The following is a 20,793-nucleotide window of genomic DNA, read 5'->3' as shown; positions in this document are numbered from 1 at the left end:
AGATTATGAGTCACATCACGATAATATGACCGGGTGTAGGTCACATCACGATAATATGACAGATTATGATCACATCACGATAATATGACAGATTATGAGTCACATCACGATAATATAACAGATTATGAGTCACATACGATAATATGACAGATTATGAGGTCACATCACGATAATAAGACAGATTATAGGTCACATCACGATAATATGATGAATTATGAGTCACATCACGATAATATGACAGATTATGAGTCACATCACGATAATATAACAGATTATGAGTCACATCACGATAATATGACAGATTATGAGTCACATCACGATAATATGACAGATTATGAGTCACATCACGATAATATAACAGATTATGAGTCACATCACGATAATATGACAGATTATGAGTCACATCACGATAATATGACAGATTATGAGTCACATCACGATAATATGACAGATTATGAGTCACATCACGATAATAAGACAGATTATGAGTCACATCACGATAATATAACAGATTATGAGTCACATCACGATAATATGACAGATTATGAGTCACATCACGATAATATGACAGATTATGAGTCACATCACGATAATATGACAGATTATGAGTCACATCACGATAATATGACAGATTATGAGTCACATCACGATAATATGACAGATTATGAGTCACATCACGATAATATGACAGATTATGAAGGTCACATCACGATAATATGACGGGTGTAGGTCACATCACGATAATATAACAGATTATGAGTCACATCACGATAATAAGACAGATTATGGTCACATCACGATAATATGACAGATTATGGAATGCATCACGATAATATGACAGATTGTAGGTCACATCACGATAATATGACGGATTATGGTCACATCACGATAATATGACAGATTATGAGCACATCACGATAATATGACAGATTATGAGTCATCACAAATGTATATGACGATTAAGGTCACATCACGATAATATGACAGATTATGAGTCTTATCACGATAATATGACGGGTGCGGTGTCTAATATGACAGATTATGGGTCATCACGATAATGCAGCAGATTATGAGTCACATCACGATAATATGATAGATTATGAGTCTATCACGATAATATGACAGATTATATGGAGTCACATCGCGATAATATGACAGATTATGAGTCACATCACGATAATATAACAGATTATGAGTCACATCACGATAATATGACAGATTATGAGTCACATCACGATAATATGACAGATTATGAGTCACATCACGATAATATGACAGATTATGAGTCACATCACGATAATATGACAGATTATGAGTCACATCACGATAATATGACAGATTATGCGAGATTTTGGTTCATAGTGTACAAACTGACATACCAGGCGAGCCGAAGTAGTTTGTAGTTCATAAGAGTAAAAACAAAATTACAAAAAAGAAGGAAAATCTGTCTATTATCCGAATCATTTAAGCATATGTCACCATCTGTTGCTGATATAGATGTAGTTGCTCATGGACACGGTGCCTAGGAGGGCATCTGCAAAGGCCCCTGATTTGTATTTTTTTTGGAGATATTCTATTGTGAAAAACTCTACCTAACAAGATTCATTATATCCAGGATTAACTAACGCTATGTGGAACTCTCTACCACATACTGTTGTTCCTATATAACCGTCATCACTTCATTTAAACCTATATAATCATCATCACTTCATTTAAACCTATATAATCATCATCACTTCATTTAAACCTGGACTAATACTGTGAGGAACTGCCTGCCACAAACTGTTGACTCTGTATCACATAACATCTACCAGTTCAAATCATCTTGCTCAAGCATCTTCAGTACATAATTCATCAGTTACCTTCAGGACTCACTAAGCTTTGTTGTTGTTGTTTTCTTCGTATCTGTATTTTTCTGGCTAAATAAAATGTTTCATGATCAATTTCAGGGAACACCTCAGTGAAGAGAGCCGACAAGGACGTCTGCTTGCTATTTCTCCTGAGCTTTTATCTGTTAAATAAGACGTGGCTGATTTATTAGAGTCATGCCAAGCAAATCTGGTCCTCAAGTCATTACGTACAATAGACATAAACACAATTATAAGGTTCTTCAGTTTTGTGTTGCCCTCGTTCGGTTGTGTGTTGATCTCGCTACTGATTTAGCTCCTGGGGATTAACTGACAGTGCAACCATGGCTAGTGTTAGTTGTGAACAGCTCTGTGCCTCTCTGAAGGCTGAGCTAGAGAAGGTCAAGGGCAAAACTTGACGTCAAAGGTAGTTATTGCGAGGATGAAGAAGGAAGATACGAGATGGAGAGAGTCTGTGTCTGGGAACAACACTGGCCAATGGAGTGTAGTGAGAAGAGGAGTAATTAAACTTTTAGGAAAAAAAGCCAACAAGGAAATGACAAGAGCTGGTTATAGAAACGTGTTCTTGTCTGGCTCCTCACACAGTCCCATCTGGCTCTTTTTTGATCCTCTGGCTCCTCACACAGTCCATCTGGCTCCTCACACAGTCCCATCTGGCTTCTCCACCACAGTCCCATCTGGCTCCTCACACAGTCCCATCTGGCTCCTCACAGTCCCATCTGGCTCCTCCACACAGTCCCATCTGGCTTCTCCACACAGTCCCATCTGGCTCCTCACAGTCCCATCTGGCTCCTCACACAGTCCCCATCTGGCTTCTCCACAGTCCATCTGTGCTCCTCACACAGTCCATCTGTCCTCACAGTCCCATCTGGCTCCTCACAGTCCATCTGGCTCCTCACACAGTCCCATCTGGCTCTCACACAGTCCCATCTGGCTCCTCACACACAGTCCATCAGCCTCCTCACACAATAGGCTACTGTTGCTACAAACCTACACAGTCCAGGTAGGTACACTGTATACCTGCACCATCTAGGTACAGTTGCCTCACAGAGTTCCTTTACCCTCTGTAGTGACGTTTACATACATGTGGTAGAGTCGCAATACAAAAGTAAACTTATGAATGACTCTGTAGTATTGTAACACTGGAGGTGAGTGTTGGAAAAGATTATTAGACGTAATTTCGCTTGGTAATAATGATAAAGAGACATATGTATATAATATAAATCAGAATATTTGTATCATCGGAGGGAACTCAGATCACCTGCTGGAACTCTCGTCACCTGCCGGAACTCAGATCACCTGCCGGAACTCAGATCACCTGCTGGAACTCAAATTACCTGCTGGAACTCAGATCACCTGCCGGAACTCAGATCACCTGCGGGAACTCAGATCACCTGCCGGAACTCAGATCACCTGCCGGAACTCAGATCACCTGCTGGAACTCAAATTACCTGCTGGAACTCTCATCACCTGCGGGAACTCTCATCACCTGCTGGAACTCTCATCACCTGCTGGAACTCTCATCACCTACTGGAACTCTCATCACCAACTGGAACTCAGATCACCAACTGGAACTCAGATCACCTACTGAACTCATATCACCTACTGAAATTCCCATCACAGACTGTAATTCAGACCAGCTGCTGAGAGCAACACTTCACAATATTGTCGTGATAATGAACTTACCTGATAATGAGTTGACTGAATTACGGGAATGCATCTCATTAGTTCAAGTCACTGATGAATGTTTAAAAAGAGCCACGACCACCCAGAACATGGAAGGTATTTAACACTAACCTGTACATAAAGGTGAAACATAGTGTAAATATATATATATGAGATGGTCTCTAGTGTAATTTAAAACACCTCAACGGTCATGGGCATCATTTAAAATATGTAAATTATAATATATATGCGTGTAATAATGTATTTAGAGCACAGGTAAACAAAACTGCCATGTTTGTACTTCTGTGAATATTAAGTTATTGTTTTCTTTTACAACCTTTGTTTTATTATACAAATAAATGTGTCGACAATACAAGGGGCACCCTGTGTAACCAATACTCTCCCTGACTACAACACAGCGTTCACTCTTCTCCCTTACTACAACACAGTGTTCACTCTTCTCCCTTACTACAACACAGCGTTCACTCTTCTCCCTTACTACAACACAGCGTTCACTCTTCTCCCTGACTACAACACAGCGTTCACTCTTCTCCCTTACTACAACACAGTGTTCACTCTTCTCCCTGACTACAACACAGCGTTCACTCTTCTCCCTTACTACAACACAGCGTTCACTCTTCTCCCTTACTACAACACAGCGTTCACTCTTCTCCCCGACTACAAGCGTTCTCTCTCCGCCCTGATCAATGCGTTCTATTGTCCTTCTCCACAACCTTTTACACCAGGTCATCTATCTTGACCCCCTTATCTTGACCTTCCCTTAATGGTAAATGCTTTCTTCAACCTGACCAGAAGAGCTTTTAATTCTCCTTCTGTGACTTCTAAAAGCTTTTAAATCTCTCCCCCTTTATCTGGGTGTCTTCTTGTGCTACTACTGCCGTAAACTAAGCTTAAATTGCTCCTGTCTTTTGCCTATAAAAAGGACTCAAGTGTTGCTTAAAGACTAAATGTTTTTTTAAACTCCTTTGTTTAAGTAAAGAATATTTTGTTTTCTTAATAAATAAAGGGACGTTTGGTACTGATTATCGAGGAAATGTTTTACTCCTCAGCTTAAATAAAATACATTTGGATCTACTTAAACCTCAATGCTTTTCTCTTCAACCGTAAAAAAGACGAAATATTAGCTTCTTAAAACACAAATGCTCTCCTATTCACTTTGAAAGGAAGACTTTTGGCACTACCTAAATTAAATCTCTTCTTCTTTTACATTAAAAGGAACATTTAGCAATACTGTACCACAAACCTTCCTTTAAATGTCATAATCACGAGCTTGTGACAGGACCACTACTACCACTACAATTATACCATAAACCTCGTTTTAAGAGCTGTCGTCTTCCTCTTAAAATAGAATCTATTTATCTTTATTGTTTAGTCCCTCGTGTCATATATTCCATCTTTCTCTTTATTCACCATTTGTCCTGTTATCATAATTCACTGTCAACTTCCATTTTACTGAAGTGACTTGGTAATTACATAAAAAAAATCACTTAAATGTTTAGTTAAAACTATGTTTAATAATATGGTAGTCCTGGATTTCGGGGTGTTCTCAGCCTCCTTTGGTGAAAGTAACTTTGCCTAGTTAATACTATCACTGTTAGAAAATTCAGTATTTTTTACAGGTTTCTTCTGTATTTCCGACCAGGAAAACGTAATTTGATTTACTTTTTTTGTTCTGTAAAATATTTCAGACACTCTTTTTCTGTTTCAATTTGTTTAATTATCAATATAAACTGACATTTTATCATACTATACACACTTCATGATGCAAAGAACATTTAAAATTGCATGTTAATGCTGTTATTTCTATATGTAATTACTGAATATGCGGTTGGCGGGTGTTTGTGCTTCACGGTCGTCGTATGTCCGTGTTTGTTTACATTATTTCAAAGCGCGCCACATCACCACATAGGTGGGTCGCTGGTGGAGTGGTACCGCTCTTGCCTCGCAAGCAAGATGTCACGGGTTCGATTCCTGGGCCGGTGGAAGTTGTTTGGACACTCTTCCTTGTCCCCTTGGTCCCTGTTCACCTAGCAGCACAGTAGGTACCTGCTGTAAGTCGAAAGTTGCGAATTCGCATTCAGGGACAAGTTGTTGGATCTTCCAATAACTTCCAACAATCTGTTAATTCAACAGATATTTTATGTAAAAATATATATAGAATCTCTGTAAATTATACAGGAAATGTTTGGCAACAATACAACCAGTGAATTTTCTGTAAATTTTACAAGATTTTTTTTAACAGTGGAGTTGTATCGTACATCCTTTGTGACTTCTAGTTTTAACTCGTCAATAAAACGTTTTGACTTATTTCAGGTTTTAATTGTAATATATATACACACATATCAAGCCGACACGCAGCCAGAGGTTCCTGTGTGAGACATCTTCCATCACACTTCCCTCTCGTCTTAAAAACCGAGCACTGTGTCTAGCTGTGAGGGTGAACGAGCTGGTGCGTGGTGCCGCCCCTCCCTCCACCCCACAATAAAAACACCAGTTATCGAATTTTTAAAGTGCCACAATTGTTTTGATTGCCTCTAACTCTGGCTCAACTCTGGGGCGCCACAGTGAGGAACTTTACTCCCTCAGCTCACAGAATATATATATATATATATATATATATATATATATATATATATACACACACACTGGGATACTCCCTGTATATTATTAACCGTTCCATCAATATAATAAGGACACTATAGAGGGACACTTATTGAAGGTTACACAACCTCTCGTGGACCAGTGTGAAGGTGGTGGAGTAGCCCATAACCTGATGACTGCCAAGAATCACGGGATCTGTACATGGCCCTGCATCATAGCAGGATATATCTTACACGATTGAACACGCACGCACGCACGCACGCACTCAATAAAAAATAAAAAAGTAATATTGTGCTGTTAACATCCTCACTCAGAACCAACATGGATTGAGCGACACCAAACAAATATTTTATTTTCTTCCATTAGTCAGTTTTTGCTGAGTAGGTTTGGCATTGTACCAAGTTGGCAGCGATCAACAGTTGTGGCAGACCTTTCCTCGTCCAATAAAAGAATCACCCACAGGCTCTCTTTTTTTACGGTGAAATGAAACAAAATGAAATAAAATATCAGAAGAAATTGTGAGGAAAAAATGGAGACTAATTTTAATTGGAAACATGACAGTAAAAATAAAATACTGCACCTCGACTAATCTCCCTTCAATAGATCATTCGGATCACCAGAAATTAACCCCACATGTGAAGTATTAACACACTAACACTATACCTAAGGGTTGGGTTGAGTTAGGTTTGGTTTGGATGGGTTGGGTGAGAGGTTAGGTTAGGTTAGGTTAGGTTAGGTGTATGATATTTTCATTGGCTGGTGGGCCAGTTTAGGTTTCAAGTGGGTGGACGTTCGAGTCTATCCATGGATATCTAGACAAATCCAACAAATATCCATAAAAACATTTACTCTTAATAGATGTATCCATACATCATCTCATATCTATAATTATATCCTAAAATATCCAGTGTGTATACACGTAACCTACCACCGACGGGCATTATCCAAGTATAACCGAGGGATATTTTTTTATTTTTTTTATGCACATACATTCGACACTATAAACATTCTGTCTATATGTATACATAGACCAACATAAACACACACGGACATGCACACTCGCATACTGCCCAGACACACCCACATGTATAACCAAACCCACACGTACAGTACAGTCCTCCCCCCACGTACAGTACAGTCCTCCCCCACGTACAGTACAGTCCTCCCCCCACGTACAGTACAGTCCTCCCCCAAAAGTATCGTTAGATTTTTCGTCGCTACAATTTGAAACGCAAGACGAAATGCTTTGATATGATGCCCAGTGTATCATTATAAGTTGATATGCTTGCTGGCCTCATCATCAACAGCTAGAGATGGGGGAGGGGGTTTGATTGAGGAGGGGGTCGTCTTTGTATGGCGTACTAAATACTTCAATAGATATAACAAGAAATCCATTAAGCTATATTAATGTCTCTATAGTGTTGGGTAGGAGCAAGCCACTGACTGATGATTACAATAACACTGAAATATACATTAAACGGATATTTTTAAGAAAATCATAACTGAGACAAATTTCATAACGGATATTTCACCATTACGTCGCTGTACTAAAGAAGTTTCATTCATACAGTGGTTCACAATATACTACTCGTGTTGTTAAGGGTATGCCTCATTTATGAAGAGTGACTAAGCAAATAATACTGGATATTAGAGGGAACAGCTCCAGCATTATACTATATATCGGCTTCCATGGGATCTGCCGTGTTAATGATATGTTAATTGCATTGATTTAACACCGAATTAAGGTTTCAAATGAAGGGATTTATAAGACACTTGTGACTGTAAGTTTCAGTGTAGCACCAGTTGTTTCATAGCGACTAACCCAGCTAGATACTGTGGGTTCGCTCGACCTAGTTCCCCGTGCTATACCAGCGTCACATATACCCTCGTTGTGAAGGGCAATAATACCACCTTCTACATCTCGCGGTGTCTCCCCGATAATTCCTCTCTCCATTTGATGCAAGATACCTTTGATGACTAGCATGGCGTTGGTATCCATTTGCGACATCCACTCCAAGTCATGTAATGTATGAATTGAAGCCTCGGAGGATTCACATGGCTCGAAAACGTATATACTCATTCATGCTCAAAGGTCGCGGATGTAGAACCACCAAACGCTCAGAAACAGGTCGCGTAATATTGTTCAGAAAGCTTCGAATCACATCTGTTCCAAGGCTAACGATACTGTTTGGGGACACTGTACACGAACACGGATATATACAGGAAAACAGATATAAACGCGAAAATTCATAAAAGCACATCACACACACACTAAACATTTATACAAGCACATCACACACACACTAAACATTTATACAAGCACAACCACACACACTAAACATTTATACAAGCACATCACACACACATACACACACACGATACATACAAGCACCACTCTAAACATTTTATACAAGCATCACACACACTAAACATTTATACAAGCACATCACACACACACTAAACATTTATACAAGCACAACCACACACACTAAACATTTATACAAGCACATCACACACACACTAAACATTTATACAAGCACATTACACACACCAAACATTCATGCAAGCGCGCCACACACACACACACACACACACACACACACACATGTATACAAGCACCATCGTACAAAAAATTATACACAAACACGAACACAAATAAAGTATTATCTTGACGACTTGACATCCACAGTTTAGTTTTAACGACAAAGGAAAGACGAACAAATATTACAAAATGCTACAAAATATTACAAAAGGTTTCAAAATACTAAGAAAAGTTACTAAATATTTTGAAATGTTATTGAATATTACAAAAATATACTAAATGTTATATAAGGACAAAACAGCTTACGAGATACAAATGATTACATTATATTACAAAAAAAGTTAAATAAGTAAATAAAATAGGAAACTTTACAATACGTTACAAAATGTTACAAAATATTACATTAATGAGTAGACAAAACCACAATATATAAACCACATCTGACCTTCATTTCAAAACGCAAAAAAAAAATATCACCATAATGAAATCAAATTATTCGAAACCCGACAAGTAATTAAGACAGGTAACAATATGTCATTATTAGATGAGACAACGCCCTCAAAATGCTCATGCAACAAAGTCAATAAACTATATCACACAGGACGGGTAAATGTAGTGTGTTTTACCGCTGCTATTCTTTGTGATAAAAGCTTCCTCACACACACACATACATACACAATAGCCAGCCAACAATCGGATATATTTCACCATGATTTTTTTATTTAAATTTTTTTTTCTCTCGTGCACATCGCTTTGAAACGAACTATATTCCCAGAGTGTATTTTTTGGTGTCCGCTTTGCATACGTAGGAATAAAACCCACGTGTCGGTTTTTATCACTACGAAAAGGCGAAGAGTACAGAGAGCGAGAAGCCTTGGAGTACCCTAGCCAGACACCCCTCCAGCAGGTAGTCTCTCCACCAGGTAGTCTCTCCACCAGGTAGTCTCTCCACCAGGTGAATTTCCCCCACCGGACCTCCCTCCTGGACACTCTTTCCACCAGACACTCCCTCCACCAGCCACCTCCTCCACTAGCCAGCCCCTCACCAGCCTGCCTCCACCAGCCACCACTCCACCCAGCCACCACCTCCTGACCACCTCCTCCACCAGCCACCACCTCCACCAGCCACCATCTCCACCAGCCTACCTCCACCAGGCTACCTCCACCAGCCACCACCTCCTGCCTACCTCCACCAGCCACCACCTCCACCAGCACCACCTCCCACCAGCCAGCCCCTCCACCAGCCACCATCTCCACCAGCCTACCTCCACCATACCACCTCTACCACCTCCACCAGCCACCACCTCCACAGCCACCATCTCCACCAGCCACCAGCCTACCTCCACCAGCCTACATCTCCTGTCTACCTCCACCAGCCGCACTCTACCAGCCACCACCTCCACCAGCCACCACCTCCACCAGCCACCACCCTCCACCAGCCACCACCTCCACCAGCCACCACCTCCACCAGCCACCACCTCCACCAGCCAGCCCCTCACCAGCCACCACCACCTCCACCAGACACTCTTCCACCAGACACCTCCACCAGCCACCTCCTCCACTCAGCCAGCCTCTCACCACCAGCCACCACCTCCACCAGCCACCACCTCCACCAGCCACCACCTCCACCAGCCACCTCCTCCTGACCAGCCACCACCTCCACCAGCCACCATCTCCACCAGCCACCACCTCCACCAGGCACCACCTCCACCAGCCACCACCTCCACCACAGCCACCACCTCCACCAGCCACCACCTCCACCACACACCTCCACACCAGCCAGCCCCCCTCCACCAGCCACCATTCCACCAGCCACCCACCAGCCACCACCCTACCAGCCACCACCTCCACCAGCCACCACACCCCCACCAGCCACCATCTCCACCAGCCAACACCTCCACCAGCCACCACCTCCACCAGCCACCTCATTCTCCCACCAGCCACCACCTCCACCAGCCACCACCGCTCAGCCACCACCTCCACCAGCCACCACCTCCACCAGCCACCACCTCCACCAGCCACCACCTCCACCAGCCACCACACCTCCACCAGCCACCACCTCCACCAGCCAGCCCCTCCACTAGAGTAATAAATTGCATTGTGATCCAACTATTCTATTACTCTCAAAAAGTCATCCAACAATTTTCTCTCTGTTTTCATCTCCCAACATTGGAATTTGACGAAAAAGTTGCGACCGCAGGCGTAAAAATCTCGCCTCGGTAGCTTTGTTTTTAATAATATCTAGCACCTGACACGTACACACACACGTACACACTAACATAGACGCGGGTATACACACACACACACACACACACACACTTACCTTATCAAACACGCACATACACACGTACACACTAACATAGATGCGGGTATACACACACACACACCCCTAATCAAACACACACACACACACACACTGTGAAGATAAACACCTTTTATAGCAAAAACAAAAAAAAATCCAACTTTTTTAAATGCAGTAAAACACTTGTACCAAATTCTGTATTGCAGATATAAATTAAAAACCTGTCGTAGCTTTTCACTTCAGTAACACAGTCATACAGTATATTTTACTCTACATAAAATAAAGTAAATGTCACTTGATTTAAATAAAGTAAATTATTCTTACTTTTATACATTCTCTGGAATATTTTAAGAAAAAACTCGTTCTAGAAAAAATCGTCACACAGTCAATTTATACTTTATAAATGCATATAAAATTCAAGCTTTTAAATTCGTAGCATAAGTCAACTGTATTTCATATATGTAAATAAAAACCAAAGCTTTAAATTCAATAACTGTATCTATTAAACTTTTTACTGAATAAGCTTAAAAAAACATTTCCAAAAGTAGTAACAATCAAATTATATTTTTTGCATTTTTATATAAAAATTTATCTCTAACGTTTAGTAACACAATATATAACACTCTTGTGGGACTTGATAACAGTGTATATATTTACGTAGCAGGTAGACCACAGGTAGACCACAGGTAGACCACAGGTAGACCAAAGGTAGACCACAGGTAGACCAAAGGTAGACCACAGGTAGACCACAGGTAGACCACAGGTAGACCAAAGGTAGACCACAGGTAGACCAAAGGTAGACCACAGGTAGACCACAGGTAGACCAAAGGTAGACCACAGGTAGACCAAAGGTAGACCACAGGTAGACCACAGGTAGACCAAAGGTAGACCACAGGTGGTGGCCCACAGGTAGACCACAGGTAGACCAAAGGTAGACCATTGGTAGACTATTGGTAGACTACAGGTAGACCACAGGTAGACTACAGGTAGACCACAGGTAGACCATAGGTAGACTACAGGTAGAGACCACTAAAGGTAGACCACAGGTAGACCACAGGTAGACCACACAGGTAGACCAAAGGTAGACCAAAGGTAGACGCTGTACTACAGGTAGACTACAGGTAGACCACAGGTAGACGGCAGACACAGGTAGACCAAAGGTAGACCACAGGTAGACCAAAGGTGGACCAGGTAGACCATAGTAGACCACAGGTAGACCATCATAGCAGATAACCAAGAGAAGGTTTGACTATAATAAAGCATAAACTAATAATTAAAGAATATAAATATATACTTACAGACATAAAACTCTCCACACGTAACATTAAAAACAGAAATACACAACATGACGAAATAATGACCTCTTCCTCCTCCTCCTCCTCCTCCTTAACACCTCCCTCCCCGAGTCTCATAATTTCTTAATCTCATTTTTATATCTTGTTTAAAAGTGAACATTCTTGAACATATGACACTAACTGAGTGAGTAACACCCCCCACATAAGGCATCACCAAACACTCCAATAATACAATATAGTGTTCTGCTCTACGCCCATGACACAACTTTTATCAACTCACCAAAACTCTTCAGCATCTAGAACGTGGTCGAGTAAATAATGAAACACTTGTACAAATAAGTTAAGTGGAGAGGAAACTTAAGAGAAGTTAAGAGTGTAAAAAAAAAATAATGTAGGTTGGTATACATGAAGCTTGGGGGAGGGAGGAGGGGTTGTCCTCGTCCTTAAGAAACAAAAGAAGAACGCTTGAGTTTGAAGTATCTTGGGAAAAGCTGGAAATTCTTAAGAGACAGGAAAGGACGAGCCATCAGGTGGAAACTTAGTCACCTAGTCAAATTAGTGTTGGGTAGAGATACACACGGAAGACGACTCACAGTGGTCAGGGGAAGATGAACTACTTTCTATATTTCTCAAGGTCAACAAACTCGATATTCAAGACAAATACATCAGGGTTAATGACACAGCTATGAAACTTCCTGGTGTGTGGGGGGGGGGGGCACACATGCTGTTGACGGACACCAAACTGACACTGTCCAGAGATGAACTTCACTAGATAGACACCAAACTGACACTATCCAGAGATGAACTTAACTAGATAGACACCAAACTGACACTGTCCAGAGATGAACTTAACTAGATAGACGGAACTAAAATACAAACGTTCCCTGAAAAGTATACGAGGAACTATTATATTCTGGGTAAGGTAAGTTCATCAGGGATTTAGGTTCCATCCAGCGAGCATACCGAACCTTGGAGTGATGAGTACAAGGAACCTCAGGTCATTAAGCATTGTTGTCAGAGATGAGAGTAATGAGTGTGTCGTGGAGCTGAGAGATGTGGCTACTGTAGTGGGAGTGTGTCCTTCTCTCCCAGCGCACCACTGAGTTTTAATCCGTGTAGGGACGTTGTGCTACCTATGACGGGACTTAACACTACCAGTATTAACAATAACGATGAATGTTTACAAAGACAAGACAAGAATAAGCGAGTTGTAATAAACACAAGAGATACAACTACAACAAACCCCAGCAGGAGGAATATGTTGTAGAGGTGAAGGAACAACAACACAAGGAGCTTCATCGAGCAAACTACATGTTGTTAAAGATTGTTAAAAATTTATTAAACTCTTTGACTAAACTAATCTAACCTAACTTAACCTAATATAAATCTAACCAAACCTAAATTAACCTAACCTAACCTAACCAAACCAAACCAAACCAAACCAAACCTAACCTAACCTAATCTAATCTAACCTAACCTAACTTAACCTAACCTAACCTAACCTAACCTAACCTAACCTAACCTAACCTAACCTAACCACCCAACCAATTAATAAATGTTCACTAACACTAAAAACCAGTTAAGTATTTTTCATAAGACTAAATATTCAAAGTTTACAAAATTTCCAAACAAAAGTATTTTACATAATCCATAAGATAATTAAGTCCACTGTTAACCTTTGAGTTATTGTGTGTGTGTAAGCAACTACTGAAAATATTACCTAAAAATGGATGTAATGAAGAATTGACCCGGCCACCAACAGGACCAAGACGGCCGTCTCACTTAACAAACCTTACTGTGTTACTCTTCAAGGAAATTTTAACTCGAGAAATAATTCAAAACAAATAAATAAAAGATTTTACCTGAACTTTAGATAATTACAACGAAGCACTTTCAATACATTTTAGACCTGGGGTAAATAAGTAAGTATTAATATAAAAGTTTTCTTAAGTACAGAGTAATGTGTCAGAGAAGAAAGACGTAAAATATCGCCTATAGCTTATTTCACCTTTAAGGTTAACCACCCTAATACTATCCTAACTTAACCTGATAGTAACGTATAGTAACCTAATCCACTCTAACGTAACCTACAGTATCCTCACCTACCCTAACTCTCAAAATAGCGTTAAGGTGTTTGTTCCTGCCTGGAGTCGTCTTATGTTGAAGAAACCCTTCATCCGGTACTCGATGTCCACTCTACCAGCTAAATTGGCACTGACACGAGTAAGGAAGGCAGCCAAGAAAATGGAAGAGAGAGTTGGTGCCAGCACACATCCTTGTTGTACCCCCGTCGGTCCAGAATAGTCGCCACGGGATCAAACTGGATCAAAATTCCATTACTAAAAGCGAGGGATTTGTTAAGTTAGGTTTGGTTTGGTGTAGGATAGGATAAGGCAGGTTAGGGATAGGTTAAGTTAAGGATAGTTAAGGTTAAAGGTAGGGTGTGTTAGGGGTAGGTTATGTTAAGAATAGCTCAAGTTAAAGGTAGGGCAGATTAGATGAAGGTTAGGTTATGGATAGGGATGGATAGAGAAGGTTAGATTAAAAAGAAGTTAGGTTAGAATAAGTAAGGAGAGCATCGGTTTAATTAGAATCTAGGTCCCTGAATTAGGATAACCATCAGTGGTTCCTTCAAGTTCGCTAACGTAACAGAAACACAGAAGTTACTTAAAGGAGAAAACTGCTTCTTACGAGACCTGTAAAATAAATCACAATCATTAAGAGCTACTTAGAAATTCGTTCTCTAGCTCCGTCAACCACAGCACCTACAGTAGAAACCACTAATTCCGAAGGGTAGACAGGTCCACACACACACACACACACACACACACACACACACACACACACATAATTTCCACCTCACTCTAACACCAGGGTGAGTGACATGTGCAGACCTGCACACCTGTACAGACACATGTAATTACCAACTCACTCTAAAACTCTCAACGGCAACCAGGATGTCTCTTAACTTTCCTAACTCCAGCGTTTAGTACTGATGCGAGTTATGAAGTACTTTTTACTAAGTTAAAAATTAAAGTTTACGTGTTTGAGAACGAAAAGCCATTTGTTGCGACACAAATGTCGGAGGACTGTTGGATCACCAGTGTGTACACACACACACACACACACACACACACACGTCAACAAAGTTAACTTCAATTTACGTTCCTCAGGAAAGGGGAAGTAAATTTGGTGAGCACAACTACTCAAGCACGTCGACATATAGTCCCTGGAAGTCAAGAGGATAAATTTATTTTGTTAAAAGTTCCACTCAGTAACATGTTCACGTTGTATATTCGTATTCCACGCTGTAAATCTCTCGACTTTTTGTTCAGTTTTAGCTGGGGAGAAATATTTTATAACACGCCCATCTGACTCTTAAAGTTGGGTCATGTGTCTGTGTGAGTGTCTGGAGATGTGGAATGTTGAGGTTGATGACTTTACTCACCCACAGCTGCCAGTGTCATCTGTACCTACATATATACACATATTATCATGTGTGTAACTGTGTATTTACCTGTAGCTACAGTATATATTTACCTTTTATAATATATCTAACTATGTGTATTTACCTAATATTGACGTATAGAATCATATGTGTGTGTGTGTGTGTGTGTGTGTGTGTGTGTGTGTGTGTGTGTGTGTGTGTGTATGTGTGTGTGTGTGTGTGTGTGTGTGTGTGTGTCTGCCCTTCAACACAACACAAAGCTCTCCCACCTTCTCAACTTACCAACCTTCTTCCCATCATTCCCCTCCTGGGTAAACCTAAGCATCACCGGGGACCCCCTTAATATTTTTCCAATAACTAGGTATTATAATTAAGATGAAAAATTAAATGAGTCTTACCAGGAACAGAAAAAAAACATAATTTTTTTTCGTTTATAATTATTGTAAACTCATATAAATTTAAAACAAATAATTAATGATCACATAATAGCATAATCGCTGGATTTTATTCATTCTTTTCCTTCATTAATTTGGCTCACAGCAAACTTGAGTTGGGTTGGAAAGAATCAAGTTCATTTGTCTTGCTGTTAAATGGCCAGGCTGGTGTTGCATCTTCTCAAGTTGGAATAATAATAAAACTTTATTTAACATCAAATTCCTCAGATTTTCTTGAACATTTTCCAGCTTTTCATAACCCGCTGTGGACCTCCTGAAAATCTTGCTGTGGACCCCTGAAAATCTTGCTGTGGACCCCTGAAAATCTTGCTGTGGACCCCTGAAAATCTTGCTGTGGAGCCAAACTTAGGTACCAAGGCTCTAGACTGTCAAAACATCACTAGGCCAAAATTATGACACTAAAAGACACCCTCCCCCTCTCCCACACACACCAGTCAACTTGAACTAACACCTCGCTCGAGTGTATATTAGCCCCAGATACGAAGCTACAATATCCCTTAATCCACCATAAACACATCTCCATCATACACCGGCTATAAATATATCAAAGTCCTTGTCTTTTCAGTTTGTTCACCTGCTGACGGTACCGTAATCTAGTGAGTAAGACACCTTCATAAAATAACACGAAAGACGGTGATAAATGACAATCTAAAAAAAAATAAAAATAAAATGTGCCGATGCAGCGACACCCGGCATTGAAAAGATTCACTGGAGGAGAATTTGTTTATGATTTACGGTGTACCTTTTTTTGTGTTATTCTCTGTTGACAAGTGACGAGGATTTGAGGACACGAGCGTTATGGAGGTATTGTGTAAGAGGCCTTGTGGGCGACACAATAGGGGAGGGCCACATACACAAGAAGAGGAATGAGAGAAACACAATAGGAGGAATGAGAGAAACACAAACCGGGGAATAAGAGACACACACACAATAGGAGGAATGAGAGGAGACAATAGGAGAGATGAGAGAAACAGTGAGAACCCAACTGATCTCTCTCATCAGCTATTAGAAGGAATATTTTACACACTATTACACTAAAACAATCAATGTAATAATTCAACATACTTTACCGCACTGGATAACATGGACTATTCTGCCTACCTGCCTCGTTAGACTAGTCGGAATATTCAACACACCTGTTTGGTCACTTTAAAGGGAATAGTCTACACACTTGCCTCACAAAGTACTCAAGAGAGAATTTATAACACGAAAACCTGAATGATTTTGAAATGATTTGGAGTTGCATTTAATTGACCTTCACTAACCTAAACTGGTCTAACTTAACCACAGAGTCGACAAGTTTGCCTTTGATTGAGAAGGATAAAAGCAATGTGTCGTTCCTCAATTATCATTAGTTTGAAATAAAATGGTATACATTAAAACATATATATACTATGTACATTAAGCCACACGAGAAAGACATTGATGGGATATTGTTCGTTTTTAAGAATATCAGAGTCACAGAATCTTCTTCCGTTCTTCTGAAGGTAAGAAATTAGTGAGGAAATTTAAAATTAGTCAGATAATAATAGTGACTGGATCTGCCATCTGCTTTGTTATTGTTTTCGGTCTCGAGGTTGGGAAGTAGTGAGGGGGGGGGGGAGTCGATGGTGTTGTGGTGTAAATTAAATATTTGCTGTTTAGTATACCTGAGGATGACACATTACCTCATATAATTATGATGTAGTACACTGATGTAGTACGCTTTTGATCGGAGAGGATTGAGAGGTCCTTCAGTCAGCCGTCACCACCACAGCATTTACGTCGAGAGTGAGGGAGTTACACAGTTCCGGGGTGATTTACTCTACTTCATTTGTTGGTTGTAAAAGAACCTGCAATGTTTGGTAGGGAGTAAAGTGTTCCCGTATGTTCGTCCCAGGAGCTATTGTGTGACAGACAGGTAGGCAAGGCAGGGAAATGTTGGGGGATGGGGGAGGGAGGGAGGGGTGGGGAGAGGGAGTGTCACTGCGCCCCTGACATCCCACGCTGCTACTAACAGGTACGCGGCGCACGTCCAGAGGGGAGGGTGGAAACAACAGAAAGCCATTCCCTTATAAGCTCCCAGACTCTCTCTCACACGGTTGATTATTATTAGCTATCTGGGGGTCAGGATGGTCTTCCTCCCCTGTCAGCATCTGTAGCCTCTCACACTATAGATCCTCTTAACTACGAGGGTAAAGAAGCCTCCTTTACCTCGAGTCTCTCTCAGGGATCTTTGGCTCGTTGGTTGAGCCTCATGTTCAAAACCTCCACCTTCTGCCGTCCGTGACAAGATGTGTTTCCTTAGCTGCCCATCTGAAGGCGTTGTCTGTACGCTCTAAGCTGGTGGTCTGGCTCCTTCTGTATAGGTGAAGGATGTTTAAGGGAGATTATCTACTAAGGACAGGCCAGTTTAGTCTTTACTGATAACTTTTAAAATCTTCTTAGCACTGACACACTTTTCTTTCCCATGGTAACTCGAGTCTTAGGGGAGAGTTTGTGTTTCTGATGAGGAATTCCAGTCCATTGCCTCTTTCTGCCTCATGACTGACACATTCTTTACTGGCGTTGGTAAAAACTGGATTTTTTGGTTAATTTCTTCTTATTAGAGTCATTCCTGGTCCCGTTTATCTGGGCAGGATAACTGAACATAAAACTTTCATTAGATACCCAAAATAATTCAGCTATATTTAAACATGTTAATGAGTTGGGTCATTAACTGTAATGATTCATCCATAATGTACAAATATTATCGTAGTTCGAGAAGAAAATGTGTAGACTTCTGAAAGGAGTTGGAAGACCAATGATGACGTCAATACCGGAGGCGGAGTCAGGAGCCAAGAACCAGCCAATCAGGAGTATGAACCTGATATCTAAACATATGTTCCTCTTTGTAGTTGAAACCTAACCTGACTTGACCTAACCTAACCTGACCTGACCTGACCTAACCTGACCTGACCTAACCTAACCTAAATTTACTTACCCACGCAAGTTTCACGTAAAATTTGTTTCTTGAAAAATAAATATGGAGTTACCTTCTTCAACTCCTATGATGAAATAAGTTAGTGGAGTAAATTATGAATCCTTCCCTTACCTCCCACCACAGGTAAGTTCAGAAGGTCAAGGAACAGGTAAGGAACACAAAACAGCATTAACAGAGAGAAATAACAGCAATAACAGAGACTAAGAAAAGCAATAACAGAGACAAATAACAGCGTCAACAGCAATAAATAACAGCAATAACAAGAATAAATAACAGCATCAACAGCATTAACAGCAACAAATAACAGCATCAACAGCACCAACAGGAATAAATAACAGCATTAACAGCAATAAATAACAGCAATAACAAGAATAAATAACAGCATCAACAGCATTAACAGCAACAAATAACATCGTTAACAGCAAAAGTTTTTCCACTACTGATCATTACAACTTACGGCAACCAACTTATGGTCGTTAATTAGTCTGTTTTTGGCGACAACTTCTAACGAGGGGGTATGAAGAGGAGGAGGAGGAGGAGGAGGAGGAGGAGGAGGAGGGAGGAGGAGGAGGAGGAGGAGGAGGGGGTGGCGGAAGAGGGAGAAGGAGGAGGAGGAGGAGGAGGAGGAACAGGGAGGGGAGGGGAGGGTGAGGAGGAGGGGAGGAAGAGGAGGAGGGGGGAAGGGGAGGAGGAGGAGGAGGAGGAGGAAGAGGAGGAGAGGGAGGGGAGGAGGGAGGGAGGAGGAGGGAAGAGGAAGAGGAGGAGTGAGGAGGAGGAGGAGGAGAGAGGAGGAGGGAAGAGGAGGAGGAAGGGGAGGAGGAAGAGAAGAGGAGAGGAGGGAGGAGGAGGGGGAGGAGAGGGAGGAGGAAGAGGAGGAGAGTGAAGAGGGAGAGGGAGGGGAGGGAGAAGAGGGGAGGGGTGGGTGAGGGGGGAGGAGGAGGAGGAAGAGGGAGGAGAGTGAAGAGGGAGGAGGAGGGAGGAGGGAGGAAGAGGAGGAGGGGTGGGGAAGAGGGGAGGAGGAGGAGGAGGAGGAAGAGGAGGAGGGAGGAAGAGGGGAGGAGGAGGAGGAGGAAGAGGAGGAGGGGAAGAGGAAGAGGAGGAGGAGGAAGGAGGAGGAGGAGGAGGAGGGAGGAAGAGGAGGGGAGTGGTGAAGAGGAGGGAGAGGAGAGGCAGAGGGAGGGAGGAGGGGAGGAGGAAGAGGAGGAGGGTAAGGAAGAGAGGAGGAGAGAAGAGGAGGGGAGAGGAAGAGGGAGGTGAGGAGGAGGAGAAAGAGGAGAGGAGGAGGGAGGAGAGTAATGAGAGAGTAGGACAGACACTAACAAAGGCGAAGAGAGAGAGAGAGAGAGAGAGAGAGAGAGAGAGAGAGAGAGAGAGGAGAGAGAGAGAGAGAGGGTCTGAGCCCACCAAACCATAGAGAGAGGGTCTGCCCAGCAACCATACTGGGGAGACTGGGGTCGCCCACCAAACCATAACAGACCAAACCATACTAGAAAGACACTGTCCCTGCACCAAACCATAACTGGGGTCTCAGGGTTCTGGGGTCACCATACCAGGGTCTTCTATGCCCACCAAACCATAACTGGGGTCCTGGTCCAACCAACCATAACTAGGGTAGGGGCCCAACCAAACCATAT

At 41.6% G+C, this 20,793-nt stretch overlaps 1 protein-coding gene across 1 annotated transcript; it reads left to right on the top strand.

Moving 5' to 3' along the window:
• The first annotated feature begins 294 nt into the window (after positions 1-294).
• LOC121874897 (histidine-rich glycoprotein-like) lies at positions 295-720 on the top strand. The gene has a single exon (XM_042379226.1). It carries the CDS (start codon positions 295-297, stop codon positions 718-720), a length of 426 nt encoding a protein of 141 aa, XP_042235160.1.
• Positions 721-20,793: the final 20,073 nt, after the last annotated feature.

The sequence above is a fragment of the Homarus americanus genome, unplaced genomic scaffold (genome assembly GCF_018991925.1).
Source record: "Homarus americanus isolate GMGI-L3 unplaced genomic scaffold, GMGI_Hamer_2.0 scaffold42903, whole genome shotgun sequence".
In the NCBI taxonomy this organism is placed as follows: domain Eukaryota; kingdom Metazoa; phylum Arthropoda; class Malacostraca; order Decapoda; family Nephropidae; genus Homarus; species Homarus americanus.
The sequence above is the reverse complement of the archived record's forward strand: the minus strand, read 5'-3'. Positions and strand labels throughout refer to the sequence as shown.

Excerpts from the sequence above, each read along its gene's own strand:
- LOC121874897 (XM_042379226.1), top strand. The coding sequence starts at position 295 with ATGACAGATTATGAGTCACATCACGATAATATGACAGATTATGAGTCA.